The sequence below is a fragment of the Hyla sarda genome, chromosome 8, assembly GCF_029499605.1.
Source record: "Hyla sarda isolate aHylSar1 chromosome 8, aHylSar1.hap1, whole genome shotgun sequence".
Classification (NCBI taxonomy): Eukaryota; Metazoa; Chordata; class Amphibia; order Anura; family Hylidae; genus Hyla; species Hyla sarda.
Window position 1 is genome coordinate 110,119,934 of NC_079196.1, and position 23,992 is coordinate 110,143,925.

General features: G+C 44.1%; 1 protein-coding gene across 2 annotated transcripts in view; it reads left to right on the plus strand.

Moving 5' to 3' along the window:
• The window catches only part of CREB1 (cAMP responsive element binding protein 1), a 106,551-nt gene that overhangs the window by 80,867 nt on the left and 1,692 nt on the right, over positions 1-23,992 (plus strand). For both annotated transcript variants that reach the window (XM_056537136.1, XM_056537135.1), the window contains 4 exons: positions 11,856-11,956; positions 15,792-15,934; positions 20,551-20,727; positions 22,561-22,711. In XM_056537136.1, the coding sequence (XP_056393111.1) occupies positions 11,856-11,956; positions 15,792-15,934; positions 20,551-20,727; positions 22,561-22,711 (572 nt within the window). The remainder of the gene's footprint in view (positions 1-11,855; positions 11,957-15,791; positions 15,935-20,550; positions 20,728-22,560; positions 22,712-23,992) is intronic.

A 23,992-nucleotide genomic window follows, 5' to 3' on the forward strand; every position in this document is an offset into this window, starting at 1 on the left:
TAAGGAAAATGGATATTCAAAATATATTTTTTTTGGGTTCACATATACAATATGTCTTCAAAGTTCAGTAGCAATTTTGAAATTTTTCACAAAATTTTCAAACTCACTATTTTTCAGGGACCAGTTCAGTTTTGAAGTGGATTTGAAGGGTCTTCATATTAGAAATACCCCATAAAAGACCCCATTATAAAAACTACACCCCCTAAAGTATTCAAAAAAACATTCAGTAAGTGTATTAACCCTTTAGGTGTTTCACAGGAATAGCAGCAAAGTGAAGGAGAAAATTCAAAATCTTCATTTTTTACACGCATGTTCTTGTAGACCCAATTTTTGAATTTTTATAAGGGGTAAAAAGGAGAAAATTTTTACTTGTATTTGAAACCCAATTTCTCTCGAGTACGCACATACCTCATATGTCTATGTTAATTGTTCGGCGGGCGCAGTAGAGGGCTCAGAAGGGAACGAGCGACAAATGGTTTTTGGGGGGCATGCCGCATTTAGGAAGCCCCTATGGTGCCAGGACAGCAAAAAAAAACACATGGCATACCATTTTGGAAACTAGACCCCTCAGGGAACGTAACAAGGGGTAAAGTGAACCTTAATATCCTACAGGTGATTCACGACTTTTGCATATGTAAAAAATATATATATTTTTTTTACCTAAAATGCTTGGTTTCCCAAAAATTTTACATTTTTAAAAAGGGTAATAGCAGAAAATACCCCCCAAAATTTGAAGCCCAATTTCTCCCGATACAGAAAACACCTCGCATGGGGGTGAAAAGTGCTCTGCTGGTGCACTACAGGTCTCAGAAAAGAAGGAGTCACATTTGGCTTTTTGAAAGCGAATTTTGCTCTGGGGGCATGCCGCATTTAGGAAGCCCCTATGGTGCCAGGACAGCAAAAAAAAAACACATGGCATACCATTTTGGAAACTAGACCCCTCGGGGAACGTAACAAGGGGTAATTTGAACCTTAATACCCTACAGGTGTTTCACAACTTTTGCATATGTAAAAAAAATATATATTTTTTTTACCTAAAATGCTTGTTTTCCCAAAAATTTTACATTTTTTAAAAGGGTAATAGCAAAAAATACCCCCCAAAATTTGAAGCCCAATTTCTCCCGAGTACGGCGATACCCCATATGTGGCCCTAAACTGTTGCCTTGAAATACGACAGCGCTCCAAAGTGAGAGCGCCATACGCATTTGAGGCCTAAATTAGGGATTGCATAGGGGTGGACATAGGGGAATTCTACGCCAGTGATTCCCAAACAGGGTGCCTCCAGCTGTTGTAAAACTCCCAGCATGCCTGGACAGTTAACGGCTATCTGGCAATACTGGGAGTAGTTGTTTTGCAACAGCTGGAGGCTCCGTTTTGGAAACAGTGGCGTACCAGACGTTTTTCATTTTTATTGGGGAGGGGAGGGGGGCTGTGTAGGGGTATGTGTATATGTAGTGTTTTTTACTTTTTATTTTATTGTGTGTTAGTGTAGTGTAGTGTTTTTAGGGTACAGTCACACGGGCGGGGGTTCACAGTAGTTTCTCGCTGGCAGTTTGAGCTACGGCAGAAAATTTGACGCAGCTCAAACTTGCAGCCGGATACTTACTGTAATCCTCCGCCCATGTGAGTGTACCCTGTACGTTCACATTGGGGGGGACATCCAGCTGTTGCAAAACTACAACTCCCAGCATGTACGTTCTATCAGTGCATGCTGGGAGTTGTAGTTTTGCAACCGCTGGAGGCTCCGTTTTGGAAACAGTGGCGTACCAGACGTTTTTCATTTTTATTGGGGAGGGGAGGGGGGCTGTGTAGGGGTATGTGTATATGTGGTGTTTTTTACTTTTTATTTTATTGTGTGTTAGTGTAGTGTAGTGTTTTTAGGGTACAGTCGCACGGGCGGGGGGTTCACAGTCGTTTCTCGCTGGCAGTTTGAGCTGCGGCAGAAATTTTGCCGCACCTCAAACTTGCAGCCGGATACTTACTGTAATCCTCCGCCCATGTGAGTGTACCCTGTACATTCACATTGGGGGGGGGGGGGAACATCCAGCTGTTGCAAAACTACAACTCCCAGCATGTACGGTCTATCAGTGCATGCTGGGAGTTGTAGTTTTGCAACAGCTGGATGCACACTGGTTGTGAAACACCGAGTTTGGTAACAAACTCAGTGTTTTGCAACCAGTGTGCCTTCAGCTGTTGCAAAAGCTACAACCCCCAGCATATACGGACAGCGGAAGGGCATGCTGGGTGTTGTAGTTATGCAACAGCTGGAGGCATACTACTTTGGCTGGGGATGCTGGGGATTGTAGTTATGCAACAGCTGGAGACACACTGGTTTGCTACTTAACTCAGTGTGCCTTCAGCTGTTGCAAAACTACAACTCTCAGCAGTCACCGACAGCCAACGGGCATGCTGGGAGTTGTAGTTATGCAACCACCAGATGCACCACTACAACTCCCAGCATGCACTTTAGCTGATTGTGCAAGCTGGGAGTTGTAGTTACACAACAGCTGAAGGTGCACTTTTCCATAGAAAGAATGTGCCTCCAGCTGTTGCAAAACTACAAGTCCCAGCATGCCCATAAGGGCATGCTGGGAGTTGTGGTGGTCTGCCTCCTGCTGTTGCATAACTACAGCTCCCAGCATGCCCTTTTTGCATGCTGGGAGCTGTTGCTAAGCAACAGCAGGAGGCTGTCACTCACCTCCAACGATCCTCGCTGCACCAGGTCAGTCCCTCGTCGTCTCCGCCGCCGACGCTGCTCCTGGGGCCCCGATCCCAACAGGGGCGCCGGGGATCGGGGTCCCCAGCACCCGGGGTGCACGTCCCGCACCCGCTCACGTCCTCCGGAAGAGGGGCGGAGCGGGTTGCGGGAGTGACACCCGCAGCAGGCGCCCTGATTGGTCGGCCGGTAATCCGGCCGACGAATCAGGGCGATCGCGAGGTGGCACCAGTGCCACCTCACCCCTGCTGGCTCTGGCTGATCGGGGCAGTCTCTGACGGCCGCGATCAGCCAATAATTCCGGGTCACTGGAGACCCGATTGACCCGGAATCCGCCGCAGATCGCTGGACTAAATTGTCCAGCGATCTGCGGCCATTGCCGACATGGGAGGTCATAATGACCCCCCTGGGCGATATGCCCCGATGCCTGCTGAACGATTTCAGCAGGCATCGGGGACCGGCTCCGCTCCAGATGGTTGCGGGGGGCCGGTAAAACACATGACGTTCTCATACGTCATGTGTCCTTAAGGACTCGGAAATGGAGACGTATGAGAACGTCATGTGTCCTTAAGGGGTTAAAACTGTCTGTAGTAGGGATGGACCGATTATCGGTTTGGCTGATATTCCCGATTTTGGACGTTATCAGTATCGGCAATTACCTTGCCGATAATCCTATAATGCCCCGGGAACAGGTAATTATAAAACCGTGGATGGGGGAGGCAATGGGGCAGCGGCGGTCTCTGGCCGGGCGGTGGTAGGTGGTGGGTTGTGACGGTCGCGGTGGTGGTGATAGGACTCAGGACCCCAGGACAGACAGGGGGAGAGAAGCGGGCGGCAGTCTCTGGCACCTAAAGCCACTAAAGTTCATTGATTTAAAGCACCCGCTTTAAATCAATGATCTGCAGCGGTGTCGTCGGGGGGATAAATAGCCGTTAATTTATACCGGAATATTAGTATAAGCTACCGGCCCTAACCTCCACAGAATATCGGTATGGGCCCTAAAAAAAAAGATATCGGTCGATCCCTAGTCTGTAGAGCATTGTATCGAAGCATATTGGGGGAGATTCACCTTTTATTTTTCAGAGGCCTTTTTTAAAATAAGCAATCTAATTGTTTGCTATAGGCAACTGGTCAACTTTTCCTCTGCTCAAGTTTTTATAAATCTCCCTCATTATGTGTGATACTGCCTGCAGCCCATTATGTGGGATACTGACTGTAGAACTGTGTATCTAAGCCTATTTTGTGATACTGCCTGCAGCTTACTGTGTGAAACTGACTGTAGAGTAGCATATCTAAGCATATTGGGGGGCATTTACTAAGGGGTTTAGTCATTTTTTTCTGACTATTTTTGGCGCAAAATTGTCGCAATTGCGCCTACCCTATAAATTGTGCGACTTTCCCTAGCAAGAGCTAGAAAGTAAAAAAAAAAATTCCCGCTTAATTTACGCAAGTTTTCAGTTTTTACTTGCAGTGGTCAGGAATTTATTAACTGAGACAGTCGCAGTTGCGCAATAAACTGTCGCAACGGCCATAAAAATTGACTAAATTTACTCCAGCTCCAACATGGAGCAGGAAAAGCTACTGCCGCCCGGGCTCCGACATACTTTCTCCCCGCTACCCTCACTGCGCTACCGGGACACTACAGTGATTTACATCCCCCCCTCTCACCTGCCAGCGCCACACAACTCCCATCTGTCTACTGTTGCAAGACTACAAGTCCCAGCATGGCCTTACAGTGAGGACACGCTGGGAGTTGTAGTCTTGTAGCAGCGGGAGTCGAGCGGCGCGGGCGGGAGACAAGGGGGGGGGGGGGTAGCGGGGAGGCCGTATGAGGAGCCCGTGCGGGAGACAAGGGGGGTAGCGGGGAGACCGTATGAGGAGCCCGGGCGGCTGCACTGTAATGTCAGCCCGGGCTCCTGCCCTGAGAGCCATAGGCTTTGGCTGTCAGGGCATGCTGGGTGTTGTAGTTTTGCAACAGCTGAAGGGCCACAGTTTGCAGACCACTGGTGTGTGGTCTGTAAACTGTAGTCCTCCAGCTGTTGCAAAACTAAACAGCTGAAGGGGACCGGCGAAGAAGTTCACTTACCCTTCCGAGGCTCCAGCGCCGATCGCTGACGGAGATCGTCGCGCGGCAGTGTCGCGCGGCAGTGTCGTGCAGCGCTGGATCCTACGGAAGCCGGTAAGTTGCGCAAGCTTCCCAACCAGGGTGCCTCCAAATGTTGCAAGACTACAACTTCCAGCATGCCTGGACACCCTTTGGCTGTCCGGGCATGCTGGGAGTTGTAGTTTTGCAACAGCTGGAGGCACCCTTGCTGGGAAACACTGGCCTAAAACAGTGTTTCCCAACCAGGGTGCCTCCAGATGTTGCAAGACTACAACTCCCAGCATGCCTGGACAGCCATTGGCTGTCCGGGCATGCTGGGAGTTGTAGTTTTGCAACAGCTGGAGGCACCCTTGTTGGGAAACACTGGCCTAAAACAGTGTTTCCCAACCAGGGTGCCTCCAGATGTTGCAAGACTACAACTCCCAGCATGCCTGGACAGCCATTGGCTGTCCAGACATGCTGGGAGTTGTAGTTTTGCAACAGCTGGAGGGCCACAGTTTGCAGACCCCTGGTTTGTGGTCTGTAAACTGTAGTCCTCCAGCTGTTGCAAAACTAAACAGCTGAAGGGGACCGGCGAAGAGGTTCACTTACCCTTCCGAGGCTCCAGCGACGATCGCTGTCGGAGATCGTCGCGCGGCACTGTCGCGCGGCAGTGTCGTGCAGCGCTGGATCCTACGGAAGCCGGTAAGTTGCGCAGGCTTCCCAACCAGGGTGCCTCCAGTTGTTGCAAGACTACAACTCCCAGCATGCCTGGACAGCCTTTGACTGTCCAGGCATGCTGGGGCTTGTAGTTTTGCAACATCTGGAGGCACCCTGGTTGGGAAACACTGTTTTAGGCCAGTGTTTCCCAGCCAGGTTGCCTCCAGATGTTGCAAAACTACAACTCCCAGCATGCCTAGACAGCCTTTGACTGTCCAGGCATGCTGGGACTTGTAGTTTTGCAACATCTGGAGGCACCCTGGTTGGGAAACACTGTTTTAGGCCAGTGTTTCCCAGCCAGGTTGCCTCCAGATGTTGCAAAACTACAACTCCCAGCATGCCTAGACAGCCTTTGACTGTCCAGGCATGCTGGGACTTGTAGTTTTGCAACATCTGGAGGCACCCTGGTTGGGAAACACTGTTTTAGGCCAGTGTTTCCCAGCCAGGTTGCCTCCAGATGTTGCAAAACTACAACTCCCAGCATGCCTAGACAGCCTTTGACTGTCCAGGCATGCTGGGGCTTGTAGTTTTGCAACATCTGGAGGCACCCTGGTTGGGAAACACTGGCCTAAAACAGTGTTTCCCAACCAGGGTGCCTCCAGATGTTGCAAAACTACAAGTCCCAGGTTGGGAAACACTGTGCCCGGCCTCCGCCCCACCTTACTGTAAGGGCATGCTGGGAGTTGTAGTCCTGCAGCTGGGGACAGGGGACAAGCTTGTCACATTTATTATCACCTGCTCACACATCTCCTGCACCACACAACTACAACTCCCAGCATGTCCTTACTGTAAGGGCATGCTGGCAGTTGTAGTCGTGCGGGGCGGGAGATGTGTGAGCAGGTGATAATAAATGTACTAACCCATTTTTTTTGTTTTCTTCTCATTTCAGATCCGTTTATCCTGTGGACTCCTTCGGATTCGGTGGACTACTTCGATGACCAGCGTTTTTCTTTGTTTGATTTTAATAAAATGGTTAACGAGGGCTTGTGGGGGAGTGTTTTTTGTAATAAAAATTTTTTAAAACCTGTTGTGTTTTTTTCTTACTTTACTAGACAGGCTTAGTAGTGGAAGCTGTCTTATAGACAGAGTCCATTACTAACCTGGGCTTAGCGCTAGCCACAAAAACAGCTAGCGCTAACCCCCTATTATTACCCCGGTACCCAACGCCACAGGGGTGCCGGGAAGAGCCGGTACCAACAGGCCTGGAGCGTCAAAAATGGCGCTCCTGGGCCTAGGCGGTAACAGGCTGGCGTTATTTAGGCTGGGGAGGGCCAGTAACAATGGTCCTCGCCCACCCTGGGAACGTCAGGCTGTTACTGTTTGGTTGGTATTTGGCTGAGAATGAAAATAGGGGGGACCCTATGCGTTTTTTTTTTAAATAAATAATTAAATATATTTAAAAAACGCATAGGGTCTCCCTATTTTTATTCTCAACCAAATACCAACCAAACAGTAACAGCCTGACGTTACCAGGGTGGGCGAGGACCATTGTTACTGGCCCTCCCCAACCTAAATAACGCCAGCCTGTTACCGCCTAGGCCCAGGAGCGCCATTTTTGACGCTCCGGGCCTGTTGGTACCGGCTCTTCCCGGCACCCCTGTGTGTTGGGTACCGGGGTAATAATTGGGGGTTAGCGCTAGCTGTTTTTGTGGCTAACGCTAAGCCCGGCTTAGTAATGAACTCAGTCTATAAGACAGCTTCCACTACTAAGCCTGTCTAGTAAAGTAAAATAAAAATAAAACACAACAGGTTTTAAAAAAAATTTATTACAAAAAACACTCCCCCACAAGCCCTCGTTAACCATTTTATTAACATCAAGCAAAGAAAAACGCTGGTCATCGAAGTAGTCCACCGAATCCGAAGGAGTCCACAGGATACACAGATCTGTAGAAGAAGTAACCAAAAAAAAAAAAAAGTGTAAGTACATTTAGGGAGAAAAAAACTGTGTTAAAAAAATGTAATAAACACACACACACACACACACACACACACACTAAACGCTGTTTACCACTTCTGAGCCATGACTACAATTTACAGTGATCCCTCAACTTACAATGGCCTCAACATACAATAGTTTCAACATACAATGGTCTTTTCTGGACCATCGTAAGTTGAAACCAGACTCAACATACAATGCTACAGACAGTCCAGATCTGTAAAACGTGTCAATGGCTGGAAGAACCAACCAATCAAAATGGGCATTCACTGGTAAAACCCCTGTATTACTGAAGTGTATGCACTGACTGGTATTACATGTTCTGTACACTTTACCTGTATCAGGGTTAGCTGCTCTTTTGGACACCAGGTGAGGGCAACTCCATTACTTGTTTTGGACATTGCCTGTACTGTACAGGACCCCTGAAGAAGCTCCTGTCCTCTACATAGACCAGTGTTTGCCAAGCAGGGTGGCCCCATTTTTTGCAAAACTACAACTCCCAGCATGCCCGGACAGCCTTTGGCTGTCCAGGCATGCTGGGAGTTATAGTTTTGCAACAGCTGGAGGCTCCCTGCTTGGGAAACACTGACATAGACAGTGATTTACAGCTCCCAGCAGATCTTTATTACTTTTATATGTAAGGATTTGCTTTATCTATATCAGTTATCTACTTATTTTTCTTTGTCACTTTTTCCTATTTTTGGATGACATTTTGGTGCCTTTAGAACCAATTACCCTGTTTCCATAGAGTTATGGTCTCAACATACAATGGTTTCAACTTACAATGGTTTTCCTGGAACCAATTAATATTGTAACTTGAGGGACCACTGTAGTTATTGAATTATTTAGATGTGGTGAAAAAGCTAAAAAAAAACTCAAAAACAAAAGATCCAGAAGGAAACCTAGCAGCCAAACCTATTCAGACAGCAGGAAAAAGGAACAGACTATTTTTTCTACTACATGAAGTAAATTTCCCACTTTTGCCTATGTGCGCCAAATTTATTAATGCCGTGCAACAATTTAGTAAATTTGTCGCACATAGTCAAAAATGAAGTAGAAAAAAACAGGGTAAAAACCAGACTACATAGTAAAAGATTAGTAAATGCCCCCCATTATGTGTAAAACTATCTGCAGCCTAATACTGTCATGGCCGTAAATGTTGGCACCCATGCCATTTTTCAAGAAAATTAAGTATTTCTCACAGAAAAGGATTGCAGTAACACATGTTTATTCCCTTTGTGTGTATTGGAACTAAACCAAAAAAAGGAGGAAAAAAGCAAATTGAACATAATGTCCGCTGAACAGATTCTGGTCAGTAAAACATTGTTTTACCTGGGATCGACTACGCTACCCAACTGTGTATTTAGCTTACTGTGATTGATCCATCTGTCTGTTTCCCTTTAAGGCTATGTTCACACTGAATTTCCTCTACTTCTCCATGCAAAAACGATGGTGCACGAGTCATTTGAGGCACATTCCAAGCTGAATATTCATGTTATGTCAATTCTTGAAGCCAAAAATACTCCTTGTCAGGCCCTTCCATTGAGATCAATGGGGCATTAATTTCAGACAGAATTTCCACAAGGAAATTCTTCTTGAAATTTGCTTCAGATTACTTGTGTGCCATGGCTTTTGCATGGAGAAGTTTAGAAAATTCAGTGAGGAAATTCTGCCATGTGAACATGGCCTAAGGATAACAGTAGACAAACATTTATACTCTAAGCCAAGAATAAGCAAAGTGGGAAGTGTTATTACCCTATCCTGAGACAGTGCTCTGAAGACAGAGCAATATGTTCTTAGCAAATATATGTTTCTGAGGTGAGCAGGCCCTGTAGGGATTCAGGGGTCTGAATTTGGGTGCAGCAAATAGGTCTTGACAAGGCCACCAGTAAGTGCAGCCCAGTCCCAGCTGGAAGTCTCTTCAGGAAAGAATGTGTGCAGCCAAAAGAAATCTTCCCAGAGTATATTACTTACTCACCAGAATTTAGGCGGGCTATGCTCTTCCTAATCTACATCTCTACTATCTAGCAGGACAATTGAGATCTTTGCTTCTGGGTCATTGATGTGTATAGGCCGAATGCAGAAGTTTTATCATCTTTATCTAAATCTAATAAACCCCTAGACTGTTTTTAAGGGCTCGTTCAAGCCACAGGTCCCATTTATACCCCTTCACCATTTAGCTATCCAGGTGTGGACTACATGTAGATGCTTGCACCTCATCCTGGCATCATAAGGGAAACAAATCTGGGACAACTTTGAAATCCTGCACTTATTACTTCCTCTCTGGCTGGTTTTGGAAGCTGTTGGGTGTCACTACAATGATCCTCTGCACATTTGAGGTATCTCATGTTGTGCTCTGCATTGCCCTATATAGCTGCTTTCAACTGAGACATGCCATAGATCAGTGTTTCTCAAGTGCGGTCCTCAAGCACCCCCAACAGGTCATGTTTTCAGGATTTCCTTAGTCTTTCACAGGTGATATCATTATGGTCAGTGAATCTGGCATCACCACAGTCATGTGATCTGTGAAAGACTAAGGAAATCTAGAAAACATGACCTGTTGGGGGGACTTGAGGACTGCGCTTCAGAAACACTGCCATAGATGGTCAATACCTGGCCAAAGCAAATTGGGGGATATTTATTAAAACCGGTGTAGAAGAAAAGTGGTTCAGTTACCCTTAGCAATCCATCAGATTGCTTTGTTTTTAAACATGAAAGACACGATCTGATTGGTTGCTGTAAGCTACAGGCCCACTCTTCCTCCTCACAGGTTTTAATAAATCCTCCCCAATGTCTGTGAAAATACAAGGACCCTCTGGGCTTATTTAAGCCCAACATGGGCCCCTACTCACTAATCAAATAATCTCTACTCAGCTGACTGTTAAATGGCAGGAGCTTATCCCCACCCTCAAAGATGAAGAGTGGGCAGAAACAAACTCAGTGCAACTTTATTTTATACATCAATGTTATTTCACTCCTGTTCTGCTCCATAAAATGGGTAGGCTGCCGAATGACAGTTGCCATAGATGTTGTATGCTGCAAGTCAATTTTTGGTATCTGATCTGGAATTGCTTGTTCTGTCATCAATTCTGGACAGAGAATACTGACCTCTTATTGATGTTCATAAATGCTCCTGTGGGCTGTAATACTGAGAGTTATTGGTTTTGCATACTGGATGAGGATGTGTTCACACAATGGGCCTTATTTATCAATACAGTCTTAACATGTGCTTTTTAAACACCAACGCAGTACATGTCTCATTTTACCTAGCAGTCTAAGGCTGGGTCCACACTACGTTTTGTCCCATACGGGAGCGCATACGGCAGGGGAGAGCTAAAACCTCGCGCTCCCGTATGTTACCGTATGCGCTCCCGTATGTCATTCATTTCAATGAGCCGACCGGAGTGAAACGTTCGGTCCGGTCGGCTCATTTTTTGCTTTGACCACAGTTTTAGGTCCGGTTGTAAAAGCGCATACGGCGCAAAAATGAGCCGACCGGACCGAACGTTTCACTCCGGCCGGCTCATTGAAATGAATGACATACGGGAGCGCATACGGTCACATACGGGAGCGCAAGATTTTAGCTCCCCCCTGCCGTATGCGCTCCCGTATGGGACAAAACGTAGTGTGGACCCAGCCTAAGAAATTAAAGTTGTGCTGTAATTATGATAATCGGCAACAAAGTTTTTCCTTTGATAAATGAAGCCTACTGATTAATTTCTGTGACTCTTCTGCTGATCACAGAATCCTAGAGCTCTACTACTGTAGGATAACTTAACCATTGAGCTGCTAACCAGACTTTGATATAAGCAGGGTAACATTTGGCTTTTACTGAAGCCAGAATAAATCCTGTTCATAACTAATCCACTGAAAAAGCACCTTTTTCTGTAAATGCCACTTCAGGGGCAAGCTGTAATTTTTCTCATTTATTTATGCCAAGCAGTGCAGATAGCTTATTGCAGAGCTCTATTTTACCTACTCCTCAAATTTCTTTCATGGGCAATAAATATTGGCATAAACTATTTTTTCAAATTTTTGCACACAGAACATTTGTGGATGGATCGCTATGCTTCAAATTTATTTTTCATGAAAGAAATTTGGAGAGAAAGTAAACTAAGTTGGGCCAGGGAAAGGCTGCCTGCTGCATAGAGACAGCAGGTGACAGTAGCCCAACTAAGATCCAGGAAGAAGCATGGATGGGAAGAATATGTAAGATGTTGATATATTGTCACATAGGAGAGTAAAAAAGAAATTGATTAAATTAATTGATTTTTATTACAATTCTAATCTAGAGCTATGATGCTTCTTATTTTCCACCTGTAAATCTGTTGTACTCTTTGCAAACTTTAGATGTCATATTGCCCAGTTATGTGACCAATTGATGTAATGTTTCTTTTCAGATCTCCACAATTGCAGAAAGCGAAGATTCCCAAGAATCCGTAGACAGTGTTACAGACTCTCAGAAGCGCAGAGAAATTTTGTCAAGACGGCCATCATACAGGTATAATAGTTAGCAACTCTGTACTAAAGGTGGTCATATACCTTCAATAGCTGTCCGACAAACATTTGTTCTGCGGACAACACACACTACGAATCCCCCATACATAAAAATATTCGGCTTGGCTGAGCGGTTATGTGTTCTCAATAGAGAGAGGGGAGGTAAGCTGGTGTTAGACTCTTCTGGTGGCAGTTTGTTTCCCCAAGAACAAAATTGTTAGTCTGTCCCGCTAATATTGGCAAGTTCAGCTGACATATGTCTTTAGAGAGATTAGTATCATAGATGCTCTCTGGACTATGTTTAGTAAATAATGAAATGTAACTCACAACCTGTTGAATTTTTCACTTGCAGTGCAAATACCAATGTGTTCTGTATGTATTTTTTATCAACACTGCAGAAAATAGAAATGTGGAAGATTGATGACAGAAAGAGACCACATGCTCAATCTAGTTTTTATTGTTAGGAGTATACTTTGCCTCTGTTGGAAGTTTGTTCCAAGCATCTCTTTCAGTAAAAAAAAATATTCTGATATTGCTTCTGTTCTTCTTCTAACCTTAAATCGTGCCTTCTTGCGTTTAGTTAATATTTTTATTAAAACACTACTTTCCTTATTTAACCCTCTGACATATGCAAGGTTTCATTCATATTCCCACTTTGCCAGGACAACACCTTTAAGTCTTTTCCTAGTGCTGGGCGGTATACTGGTTCATACCAAATTATTTTCCCTGCATGATATGAATTTTTCCCATACCGCAATACCGGTTGGCATGCCCCCCCCCCCCCCCCCCCCCCCCTCCTCTAATGAATGAATTATCAGCACTGCCCCACATCAGGCAACTAATCATATGTGACCCGCGGGCGCTGTTCTGCTTCTTTCTCCCCCCCCCCCCCCCAATGAAATATCAGCGCTGCGCTGTCCCCCACATCGGGGAACTAATCGTATGTGACCCGCGGACGTTGTTCTGCTTCTCTCCCCCCCCCCCAATTATCCAATTATCAGCCCAGCGCTGCGCTGCACTGTCCTGTACTATCCTGAGCCTGGGCTTCAAAAATAAACAAACTTTAACTCACCTTCCTATGTTCCCCCGTTGCTCTGGAACCGGCCACACGGTCCCTCCACTGCTCTTGCTGCTTCCTGGGGATGGGAACGTGTCAGAGCAGTCAGCCTATCACCGGCCACAGCCATGTCCCGCCTCAGCCGGTGATAGGCTGAGCCCACTGTCATGTAAGCAGCCGTCCGGCTCCTTACATGACTGCGCTCAGCCTATCACCGGCCGAGGCGGGACATCGCTGCGGCCGGTCATAGGCTGACGGCTCTGTGACGTTCCCATCCCCAGGAAGCAGCATGAGGCTTGCCTCGCCCACGGGTCACATGAAGATTTGGGGGGGGAGGAGAGAGAAGCAGCGAATACGGGTCACAATACCGTTAAATACCGTGGAACCGCCATCATTTACAAAAAATACTGTGATACACATTTTTGGTCATACCGCCCAGCTCTATATCTTTTCCAATAAGTTATATGCTTAAAATCTTCACCCTTTTGGCATCACTCATAGCTTTGCAGCTATTGGCTGCCTCACAGACATTATGGCATTCCTGTGAAATTCTGCCCGAATATTCCTGTGAAATTCTGCCGTGTGAACTTAGCTTAATTCTCTAGTCCAAATGAGGCAGTGATCACTCGCTGTTAAGTATTATGTACTGAGTTCATACTAGAGACAATACGAGCACAGATTTTGTGAGAGGGTCCCTTATACATACATAATCCTCAGCTGATCCTACTAAAATTTTAATATTTGTCTTAATAGAATAGTGTCATATTCTTCTATAAAGAATAAGAATTAGAGGGTGGGCAGGTCAATTATGTCCTTGTTCTCTGGACTGGTGGGGGAGGGCCTAGCAGTCGTACTGACACTGTTGAGCAGGACTTAATGCCCCTCTCAATGCAAGCCTACGGGAGGGGCGGAGCGTGACGTCACACGGGGGCGGGGGCGTGACGTCACACGCCGCCGGCTCTGCAGTCGACCGTAATCAGACCCGGAGCGAACACGCTCCGGGGACTGATTACTAACGGGGTGCCGCGTGCATGATCGCGGGCGTCCCCAGCTGCGGGACTCCCGCGATCAGGCATCTTATCCCTTATCCTTTGGATGGGGGATAAGATGTGTAAGCACCGGAGAACCCCTTTAAGAACGATTTTGTTTTTATTTTCTGTGGAGCATTTTAACACCTTAACGACCCATGTATATACGTCATGGGGCCAGAATACATGTCATTAAACCATATTTTCTAAACTAACTCAGATTATATTCACTAATGTCTCCTAACACCCCTTCTGCCCTGAAAAAAAATTCCGAGCTTTAAAAAGCTCTGCATTATACCTCTCCCTTTGCTCACATTGTGTGAGCTCCTGGCAGGAGAAAGTTGGCGTTCCCCAGCAGGGGCGACGTCACTGAAGACTGTGAGAGCTGTGCCTCCCCATGCCCAGCATGCACTTCCTGAGTATGGACTTCTGCAAGCCTTGGTGGAGACCAAATTAATTGTTTGGGAACAGAACAGAGCCGCCTAGTTGCCATTTTTTCAATCACATTAAAAACATATAAAGGTTGAGAATTTTAACAGCAAGTAAATAGCAAAGTGTCTTATAACAACATAAGGAACAATATATTAAAAGTTTAGTTTGGTGACCGGTACTATTTAAGGACAAATACTGCGGGCTCCTAACTCCATTGTTTTCTATGGGAGTTCCAGAGATGCTCGAGCACAGCACTCTGGTCTCTTCAACGCCTCTGTAAAGAATGGAGTGTGTGCCAACCGCAGCACATGCTTCTATCAGAGAGCCAGGGTCTATTATTTTTTGCTCCCTTTCAATACTCCTTTAAATGCTCCCTGATGGCACAGTGATCTTATTATTACCAAAATGGTTCTGATAAAAACTACAGATCACAGCGCATAAAGCCCCCGTATACAGGAAAAATAGTTATAGGGAGTCAGAAAATTGCAAATAAAAAAAATTCTAAAAAGTAAAACATGACTGAAATTATACGAATTGGGTATTGTTGTATTCGTGCAGACCTAACGAATTAAGTTAGTTTGAAAAAAGGCAGGAAAAAGGCTCCCCCCCCCAAAAAAAATTTCACCTCTCAAATATATACATTTTTTTATATTTGTTTTGTAGCATATGTTATGAAAAAAAATTAAGGAAGTCATTAAAAAGCACACTTGGTCTTGCAAAAAACAGGCCCTCATGGGTGTGAAGATGGAAAAAATAGGCATTATGGCTATTAAAAGGCGAGGGGGAAAACCTGAAAAAGAAAAAAAAGAAAATTGGTCTGGTCCGGGGTGTTCCAGTGGAAAACATTTTATTTATTTTTTTTTTAAATCAACTGGTGCCTGAAAGTTAAACAGATTTGTAAATTACTTCTATGAAAAAATCTTTACCCTTCCAGTACTTATTAGCAACTGTATCCTAGAGGAAATGCTTTTTCTTTTTTTATTAATTTTTTGTCTTGTCCACAGTGCTCTCTGCTGACACCTGATGGCCATATTAGGAACTGTCCAGAGCAGGAGAAAATCCCCATAGCAAACCTATGCTGCTCTAGACAGTTCCTGACACAGACAGAGGTGTCGGCATAGAGCACTGGACAAGACAAAAAATACATTCAAAAAGAAAAGAATTTCCTCTGTAGCATACAGCTGCTAAGAAGTACTGAAAGGATTGATATTTTTACAAATCTGTTTAACTTTCTGGCACCAGTTCATTTAAAAAAAAATAATGTTTTCCACCGGAGTACCCCTTTAAGAGGTGAAGGAAACTAACTGTATTTATTTCCACAGAAAAATCTTAAATGATCTATCTTCAGATGCCCCTGGTGTACCAAGAATTGAGGAAGAAAAGTCTGAAGAGGAGACATCTGCTCCAGCCATTACAACAGTGACTGTACCGACACCTATATACCAAACCAGCAGTGGCCAATATAGTGAGTATTTGATAGACCTTCTATTTTCCTATCTCTTACATTGCTAATAGCAGACATGGAATGATTTCCACTGCCGGCTTGTTTAACCCCTTAACGACGCAGGACGTATATTTACGTCCTGTGCCGGCTCCCGCGTCGGTCCCGGCGCTCATCAACGGCCGGGACCCGCGCCTAATACCACACATCGCCGATCACGGCAATGTGCGGTATTAACCCTTTAGAAGCGGCGGTCAAACCTGACCGCCGCTTCGAAAGTGAAAGTATCCCGGCTGCTCAGTCAGGCTGTTCGGGACCGCCATGGTGAAATCGCGGCGTCCCGAACAGCTTACAGGACACCGGGAGGGCCCTTACCTGCCTCCTCGGTGTCCGAACGACGAATGACTGCTCCGTGCCTGAGATCCAGGCAGGAGCATTCAAGCGCCGAGAACACTGATCACAGGCGTGTTAATACACGCCTGTGATCTGTGTAAAAGATCAGTGTGTGCAGTGTTAATAAAGGTCATTTAACCCCTTCCCTAATAAAAGTTTGAATCACCCCCCTTTTCCCATAAAAAAATAAGTGTAAATAAAAAAAAAAGTGTAAATAAAAAAAAAATAAACATGTGGTATCGCCACGTGCGGAAATGTCCGAACTATAAAAATATATCATTAATTAAACCGCTCGGTCAATGGCGTACACGCAAAAAAATTCCAAAGTCCAAAAAAGCGTATTTTTGGTCACTTTTTATACCATTAAAAAATTAATAAAAAGTGATCAAAAAGTCCGATCAAAACAAAAATCGTATCGATAAAAACTTCAGATCACGTGCGGAAATGTCCGAACTATAAAAATATATCATTAATTAAACCGCTCGGTCAATGGCGTACACGCAAAAAAATTCCAAAGTCCAAAAAAGCGTATTTTTGGTCACTTTTTATACCATTAAAAAATTAATAAAAAGTGATCAAAAAGTCCGATCAAAACAAAAATCGTATCGATAAAAACTTCAGATCACGGCGCAAAAAATGAGTCCTCATACCGCTCTGTTCGTGGAAAAATAAAAAAGTTATAGGGGTCAGAAGATGACATTTGTAAACGTATACATTTTCCTGCATGTAGTTATGATTTTTTTCCCGAAGTACGACAAAATCAAACCTATATAAGTAGGGTATCATCTTAACCCCTTCACGTCAAGCGACGTACATGTACGTCGCTGGGTTCCGGGAGCGCCGCGTCACCGGTAGCGGTGATCGGGCCGGGATGACTGCTGTTATCTAACAGCAGGCATCCCGGCACATCGCCGAGGGGGGTCCTGAGACCCCCCCATGACCGACATGGGCGCAAATCGCAGGTCAATTCAGACCTGCGATCTGCGCGATTCCGGGTCATACGGGTCACTTTTGATCCGGTGACCCGGAAAATAAGAGGGATCGGGGGTGTCCTATCCCTTCAGGGGGATCGAGGGTGTCTCGGAGTTTGGTAGCAGGGGTGCCACCCCTCCTATCCCTGCTTTTGGTCGGCCAAGCGACCGACCGATAGCAGACTGGGGGAGGGGGGGTTAAAGTTCGGTTCCCCGTCCCCCTGTCCAAGCATGCTGGGAGTTTTACAACAGCTGGAGGCACCCTGTTTGGGAATCACTGGCATAGAATACCCCTATGTCCACCCCTATGCAAGTCCCTAATTCAGGCCTAAAATGCGCATGGCGCTCTCACTTTGGAGCCCTGTCGTATTTCAAGGCAACAGTATAGGGTCACATATGGGGTATCGCCATACTCGGGAGAAATTGCCTAAAAAATTTTGGGGGGCTTTTTCTCCTTTTACCCCTTATGAAAAGGAACAGTTGGGGTCTACACCAGCATGTTAGTGTAAAAAAATAAACATTTTTACACTAACATGCTGGTGTTGCCCTATACTTTTCATTTTCACAAGAGGTAAAAGGGAAAAACGCCCCCCCCCAAAATTTGTAACGCAATTTCTCCTGAGTACGGAGATACCCCATATGTGGGCGCAAAGTGCTCTGGGGGCGCACAACAAGGCCCAGAAGGAAGAGTGCGCCATGTACATTTGAGGTGATTTGCACAGGGGTGGCTGATTGTTACAGCGATTCTGACAAACGCGGAAAAAAAAAACACACCCACATGTGACCCCATTTTGGAAACTAGACCCCTCACGGAATGTAATAAGAGGTGCAGTGAGAATTTACACCCCACTGGTGTCTGACGGATCTTTGGAACAGTGGTCCGTGAAAATGAAAAATTTTGCACAGCCCACTGTTCCAAAGATCTGTCAGACACCAGTGGGGGGTAAATGCTCACTGTACCCCTCATTACATTCTGTGAGGGGTCTAGTTTCCAAAATGGTATGCCATGTGTTATTTTTGCTGTCCTGGCACCATAAGGGCTTCCTAAATGCGATATGCCCCCCGAGCAAAGTTTGCTCTCAAAAAGCCAAATATGACGCCGTCTCTTCTGAGCATTGTAATTCGCCCGCAGTGCACTTCAGGTCCACTTATGGGGTACCTCCATACTCAGAAGAGATGGGGTTACAAATTTTGGGGGGGTCTTTTCTGCTATTAACCCATTAAAAAATGTGAAATTTGGGGGAAAACCAACATTTTAGTGGAAAAAAAAAAAATTTTTACATATGCAAAAGTCGTGAAACACCTGTGGGGTATTAAGGCTCACTTTATTCCTTGTTATGTTCCTCAAGGGGTCTAGTTTCCAAAATGGTATTCCATTTGCTGCTTTTCCTGTGAAACACCTAAAGGGTTAAAACACTTACTGAATGTCATTTTGAATACTTTGGGGGGTGCAGTTTTTATAATCGGGTCATTTATGGGGTATTTCTAATATGAAGACCCTTCAAATCCACTTCAAACCTGAACTGGTCCCTGAAAAATACTGAGTTTTGTGAAAAATCGGAAAATTGCTGCTGAACTTTGAAGCCCTCTGGTGTCTTCCAAAAGTAAAAACTCATAAATTTTATAATGCAAACATAAAGTAGACATATTGTATATGTGAATAAAAAAAAAATATTTGGAATATCCATTTTCCTTACAAGCAGAGAGTTTCAAAGTTAGAAAAATGCAAAATTTTAAATTTTTTTCATCAAATTTGGGGATTTTTCACCAAGAAAGGATGCAAGTTACCACAAAAATTAACCACTATGTTAAAGTAGAATATGTCACGAAAAAACAATCTCGGAATCAGAATGATAACTAAAAGCATTCCAGAGTTATTAATGTTTAAAGTGACAGTGGTCAGAATTGCCAAAAAGGGCTTCGTCCTAGAGGTGAAAATGGGCTCCGTCCTTAAGGGGTTAACCGTATGGACCTACAGAATAATGATAAGGTGTAATTTTTCCCGAAATATGCACTGCGTAGAAACGGAAGCCCCCAAAATTTACAAAATGGCGTTTTTTCTTCGTTTTTGTCCCACAGTGAATTTTTTTTTTCCGTTTCGCCGTGAATTTTTTTGTAAAATGACTGTCACTGCAAAGTAGAATTGGTGACACAAAAAATAAGCCATAATATGGATTTTTAGGTGGAAAATTGAAAGGGTTATGATTTTTAAAAGGTAAGGAGGAAAAAACGAAAGTGCAAAAATTGAAAAACCCTTAGTCCTTAAGGGGTTAAATGCCACCATCAACTTTGACTTGGCATCTAAAGAGTATGGTATGGTCATACCTCGTTTGTGGTATTGGATCTGTCAACAAAATAAAAAAAATATATATATTCTAATCACCCTCTTTATTTTTTTTTTCAAATTAAAGTCTAGTCTGTGCAGAGCCCTGCTTGTACCATCCACACTTCCTGTATTTGGACTCCTCACAGAGACACACAGTAGGGACATAAATATTCACATTTTTTAACCTTGGTATCCTCATTCTACCTGTGTATTAGCACCTTATTAGCCTGGAAATCCATAGCTAGCTTGTACCCACACTGGCTATGGATTCTAGTTTGAGCAGTTGCTTCAGGTATACCTGGGTCAGATGTTCATGTTCCTGATAACTGCTAACACTATTATCCCTATTCTCGCTCTCCCCTCTATATGGTTATAAACATGCATACCCTCTTGCCACTTCAAGGCCACCTGTGGTTTTTTTTTCTCTACTTAATTCAGAAATGGAAGTAGGGGAGCTGTGGTATGCACAGTTCCCTGGCAAAGAAATTAAAAAGTAGGCGCCTGCAATCTTCTTGGTTCCAAGGAGATTTATCAAGTAGGTCATGAGCAGATATTAAAAAGTAAAGCACATCATAAAAAAAAAAAAAAAAAAAAAAAAAAAGGTTGTGGCCATTTGATTTCAATTCTAGTGGGGGAATCTCATTTCTGAATATTTACTATTGTCCAGGTATTCAGAGGTGCAATTATCGGGCTAGGTACAGTTATAAAGATAAAATAGAAATGTAATCAATTACTAAACTAAATTACTGACCTATATAGCAGTGGAGCTGTTTCCATCCTCTTGGTTTTTAATAATGCTATCCTGGAATATCAGATTAAGCTAATTTTTAAAAAAATGTTTTTAATATTGGACAAACTCTTACATCATTATGTCTTTTTGTTTTCTTTTTACAAAGACCCCTTTTCTTATGATACTTCATTATACTTATACTATGCTGTTTCTGATTTAGTTGCCATTACTCAGGGAGGAGCTATACAGCTAGCTAACAATGGTACAGATGGAGTTCAAGGACTTCAGACATTAACTATGGCCAACACAGCTGCATCTCAACCTACAATCTTACAGTATGCACAGACGACAGATGGACAGCAGATTCTTGTCCCAAGTAACCAAGTTGTTGTACAAGGTAAGAAAAATGTGATATCTAATTTACACAGTCATTTTTTCTTTTTGAATGCTTACAAAATGGTGAGGAGAACTTTTCTGTAATTTAAAGTGTCACTGTCATTTAGAGAAACTTTTGGCATGTCACAGAGAAATGTAAAAAGTTTTGGTCAGGAGAGAGAGACCCCTCACCAATTAGACAGTGCATAAGTGCTTTATTTCCAGGTTCGCAGTGATCTTCGTCCAGCATCACTATATGGTCTCATTATAAGGTAGGTGAACAGAGATCTCTGCGAGCAAGAGAGTGAGTGAAATCAAATTCTTGCAGCAAGATGGAAGCGAGAATAAGTGCTTAGCTATGTACTTCTCCTTGTTTGTCCTTGCAATCTGAACAACACCTAGTGCTAGTTTTACTAGGGAAATATGGACTTATGGGTGGAATATTTGACATATCACATGACATTTAATACTCTAAGGTAGTGTTCAGTGACCTCTTGCAAAATTTCAGTTCTTATTATTAACAGCTGAAGAGCCACATGTTGGGGAACACAACACTGTACACTGTTTTTATGTCCCCAAAACAGTACTTATTCTACTATTGAGTTTTGTTGGCCTCTGCACACACTAATTTCACAGGTACATTTGTTATGGCCATAAAATGAAGTGTCAGGACCCTTTTTTTTCCCCCCAGCTGTTAAAATGACAAAATAGGGGGTGTTCTTATGTGTGTGTTTTGTTTGCCAAATGCAGGGTTTTTTGTGTTTTTATCTTAAACTTTGATCTTACTGTTTGGAAAAAAAAAAAAATGCCCTTTTGCATTCTATGTAGCTGTTTTGTTTATTTATTTATTTTTTTTTTTTGTGACTCCTCCAGGGTAGAGATGGGGAAAAAAACTGAAAAATTGGGGGAAATATAGTTAGTTTTTTTTTGTTTTTGTTTTCCAGAAAATAAAAAAAATAAAAAAACATAAGTAAGGAATATGTTATTTTATAGTAATATGTTCATGGCATAAAAAATTGTATGAAGTCACAGAACTCCAGAAATCCAGTGTTCAAATCGGGGCTCAAATTTTTTTTTTAATTTAAACGGTTTACAAAAAGGATGTGACGTTTTCAGCAGAAGGTGCCTTTATCAAGCATTTTAGACCTTCATGAAAGACATCTGAGAATCTTTGTTCTCCAGTCTCACCTGAAGACAAAGCAAATCCTGGAATACAATTCAAATACTAAGAAGGCAATTTTTAATATACATTTCTGTCTTTAGGGGTGCAGCAGGAAGAAGGTTTCAGTTAGACTATAACATAGTCTAAAAGTAACTACATTTGGCACATTTCTGATTAACGCTTTTTGAGTCCTGCAAAAAACAGTATTCCTTGTATGCCACTGAATTAGCTTCATATTAAGCCTTAGAGTAGGGTCACACACGGCGCATCTGCAGCGTATTTGATGCTGCAGAACCCTGCAACAGTCACAGAGGAACTACAGAGCGAGCTCCCTGCTACGGCTAGGTAGCTGTTTGTCTGCTCGTGGCTGCCAGCAGAAATCCATTGATACGAGTGGTCTCAGAACTACCCGGCCATAGCAGGGAGCTTGCTCTGCAGTCTCTCTGTGACATACACTGCGGATGTGCTGTATGTGACCCTACCCTTACAGAGGAAATCACTCTTGTTACAGTGACTATTGTTGCTGTTTTCACTGAGCTGGGATTAATTAATGCATGTGATGCTGCTTCTTTTCTGCCTTAAGAAGTTACAACCACTCAATCTTCATGTAGGGGAAAGTAAATAATTGCAGAATATGTGGATTTTTTGGCCTAACTGTAGTAATTGTTTATGTTCTTACATATTCTATTTAAGCTGCCTCAGGGGATGTACAGACTTACCAGATCCGCACAGCACCTACAAGCACGATTGCACCAGGAGTGGTCATGGCATCCTCTCCAGCAATACCTGCCCAGCCTGCTGAGGAAGCTGCACGAAAGAGAGAAGTGAGACTTATGAAGAACAGGTATGATTGTTAGTGAGTTTACTTTTTCTAAAGAACGTAATGTAAAAGTAATGGAAGAACTAATAATACATTTTAATTTTTTATTTTAACCAGTTAAGGACATAGGGCATAAAGGTACGCCCTTGTGTCCTGGTACTTAAGGACCAAGGGCGTATCTGTATACCCTGAATCTTTAAATAGGCACTGTAAGATTCAAAAACTTTTTAAATGTTGTACATCTTGGCAAAACATTAATCTTTCTTAAATACTTCATAAGAAAATTGTATTTACTTTTTATAGAAATCATGGCTTATAAAACCATGGCTTTGTCCAAAGCTGAAGCACAGGCTGGGACTAAGTCCAGTAATCTCATAATACTCCTCTGTGCTCTCTCCTGTCTGATAGGACTCCTCTGTGCTCTCTCCTGTTCTATCAGACAGGAGCGAGCACAGAGGAGTCCTATCAGACAGGAGCGAGCAGACAGGAGCGAGCACAGAGGAGTCCTATCAGACAGGAGCGAGCACAGAGGAGTCCTATCAGACAGGAGCGAGCACAGAGGAGTCCTATCAGACAGGAGCGAGCACAGAGGAGTCCTATCAGACAGGAGCGAGCACAGAGGAGTCCTATCAGACAGGAGCGAGCACAGAGGAGTCCTATCAGACAGGAGCGAGCACAGAGGAGTCCTATCAGACAGGAGCGAGCACAGAGGAGTCCTATCAGACAGGAGCGAGCACAGAGGAGTCCTATCAGACAGGAGCGAGCACAGAGGAGTCCGATCAGACAGGAGCGAGCACAGAGGAGTGCGATCAGACAGGAGCGAGCACAGAGGAGTGCGATCAGACAGGAGCGAGCACAGAGGAGTGCGATCAGACAGGAGCGAGCACAGAGGAGTGCGATCAGACAGGAGCGAGCACAGAGGAGTGCGATCAGACAGGAGCGAGCACAGAGGAGTGCGATCAGACAGGAGCGAGCACAGAGGAGTGCTATCAGACAGGAGAGAGCACAGAGGAGTGCTATCAGACAGGAGAAGAGTATAGAGAAGTGCTAGTGCCACCCTCACTTACCGGACTTTGTCCCAGCCTGTGCTTCAGCTTGGACAATCCCCGCAACGTGATCGCTGGGATTGGTAAGCTTAAATGAAGGAGGATGGTCCCCTTTTGTAAGCAATAAATTGTGTGCTTAAATGCTGCAGCGTTCATGAACATGGAAGCCTGGGGCTTTTAAATGTGACAATGCAACAGCTTTCCGACTCACTCCATCAGTTTATTGGGTGCAGATTCAGGAAATGTAAATTACCTACTA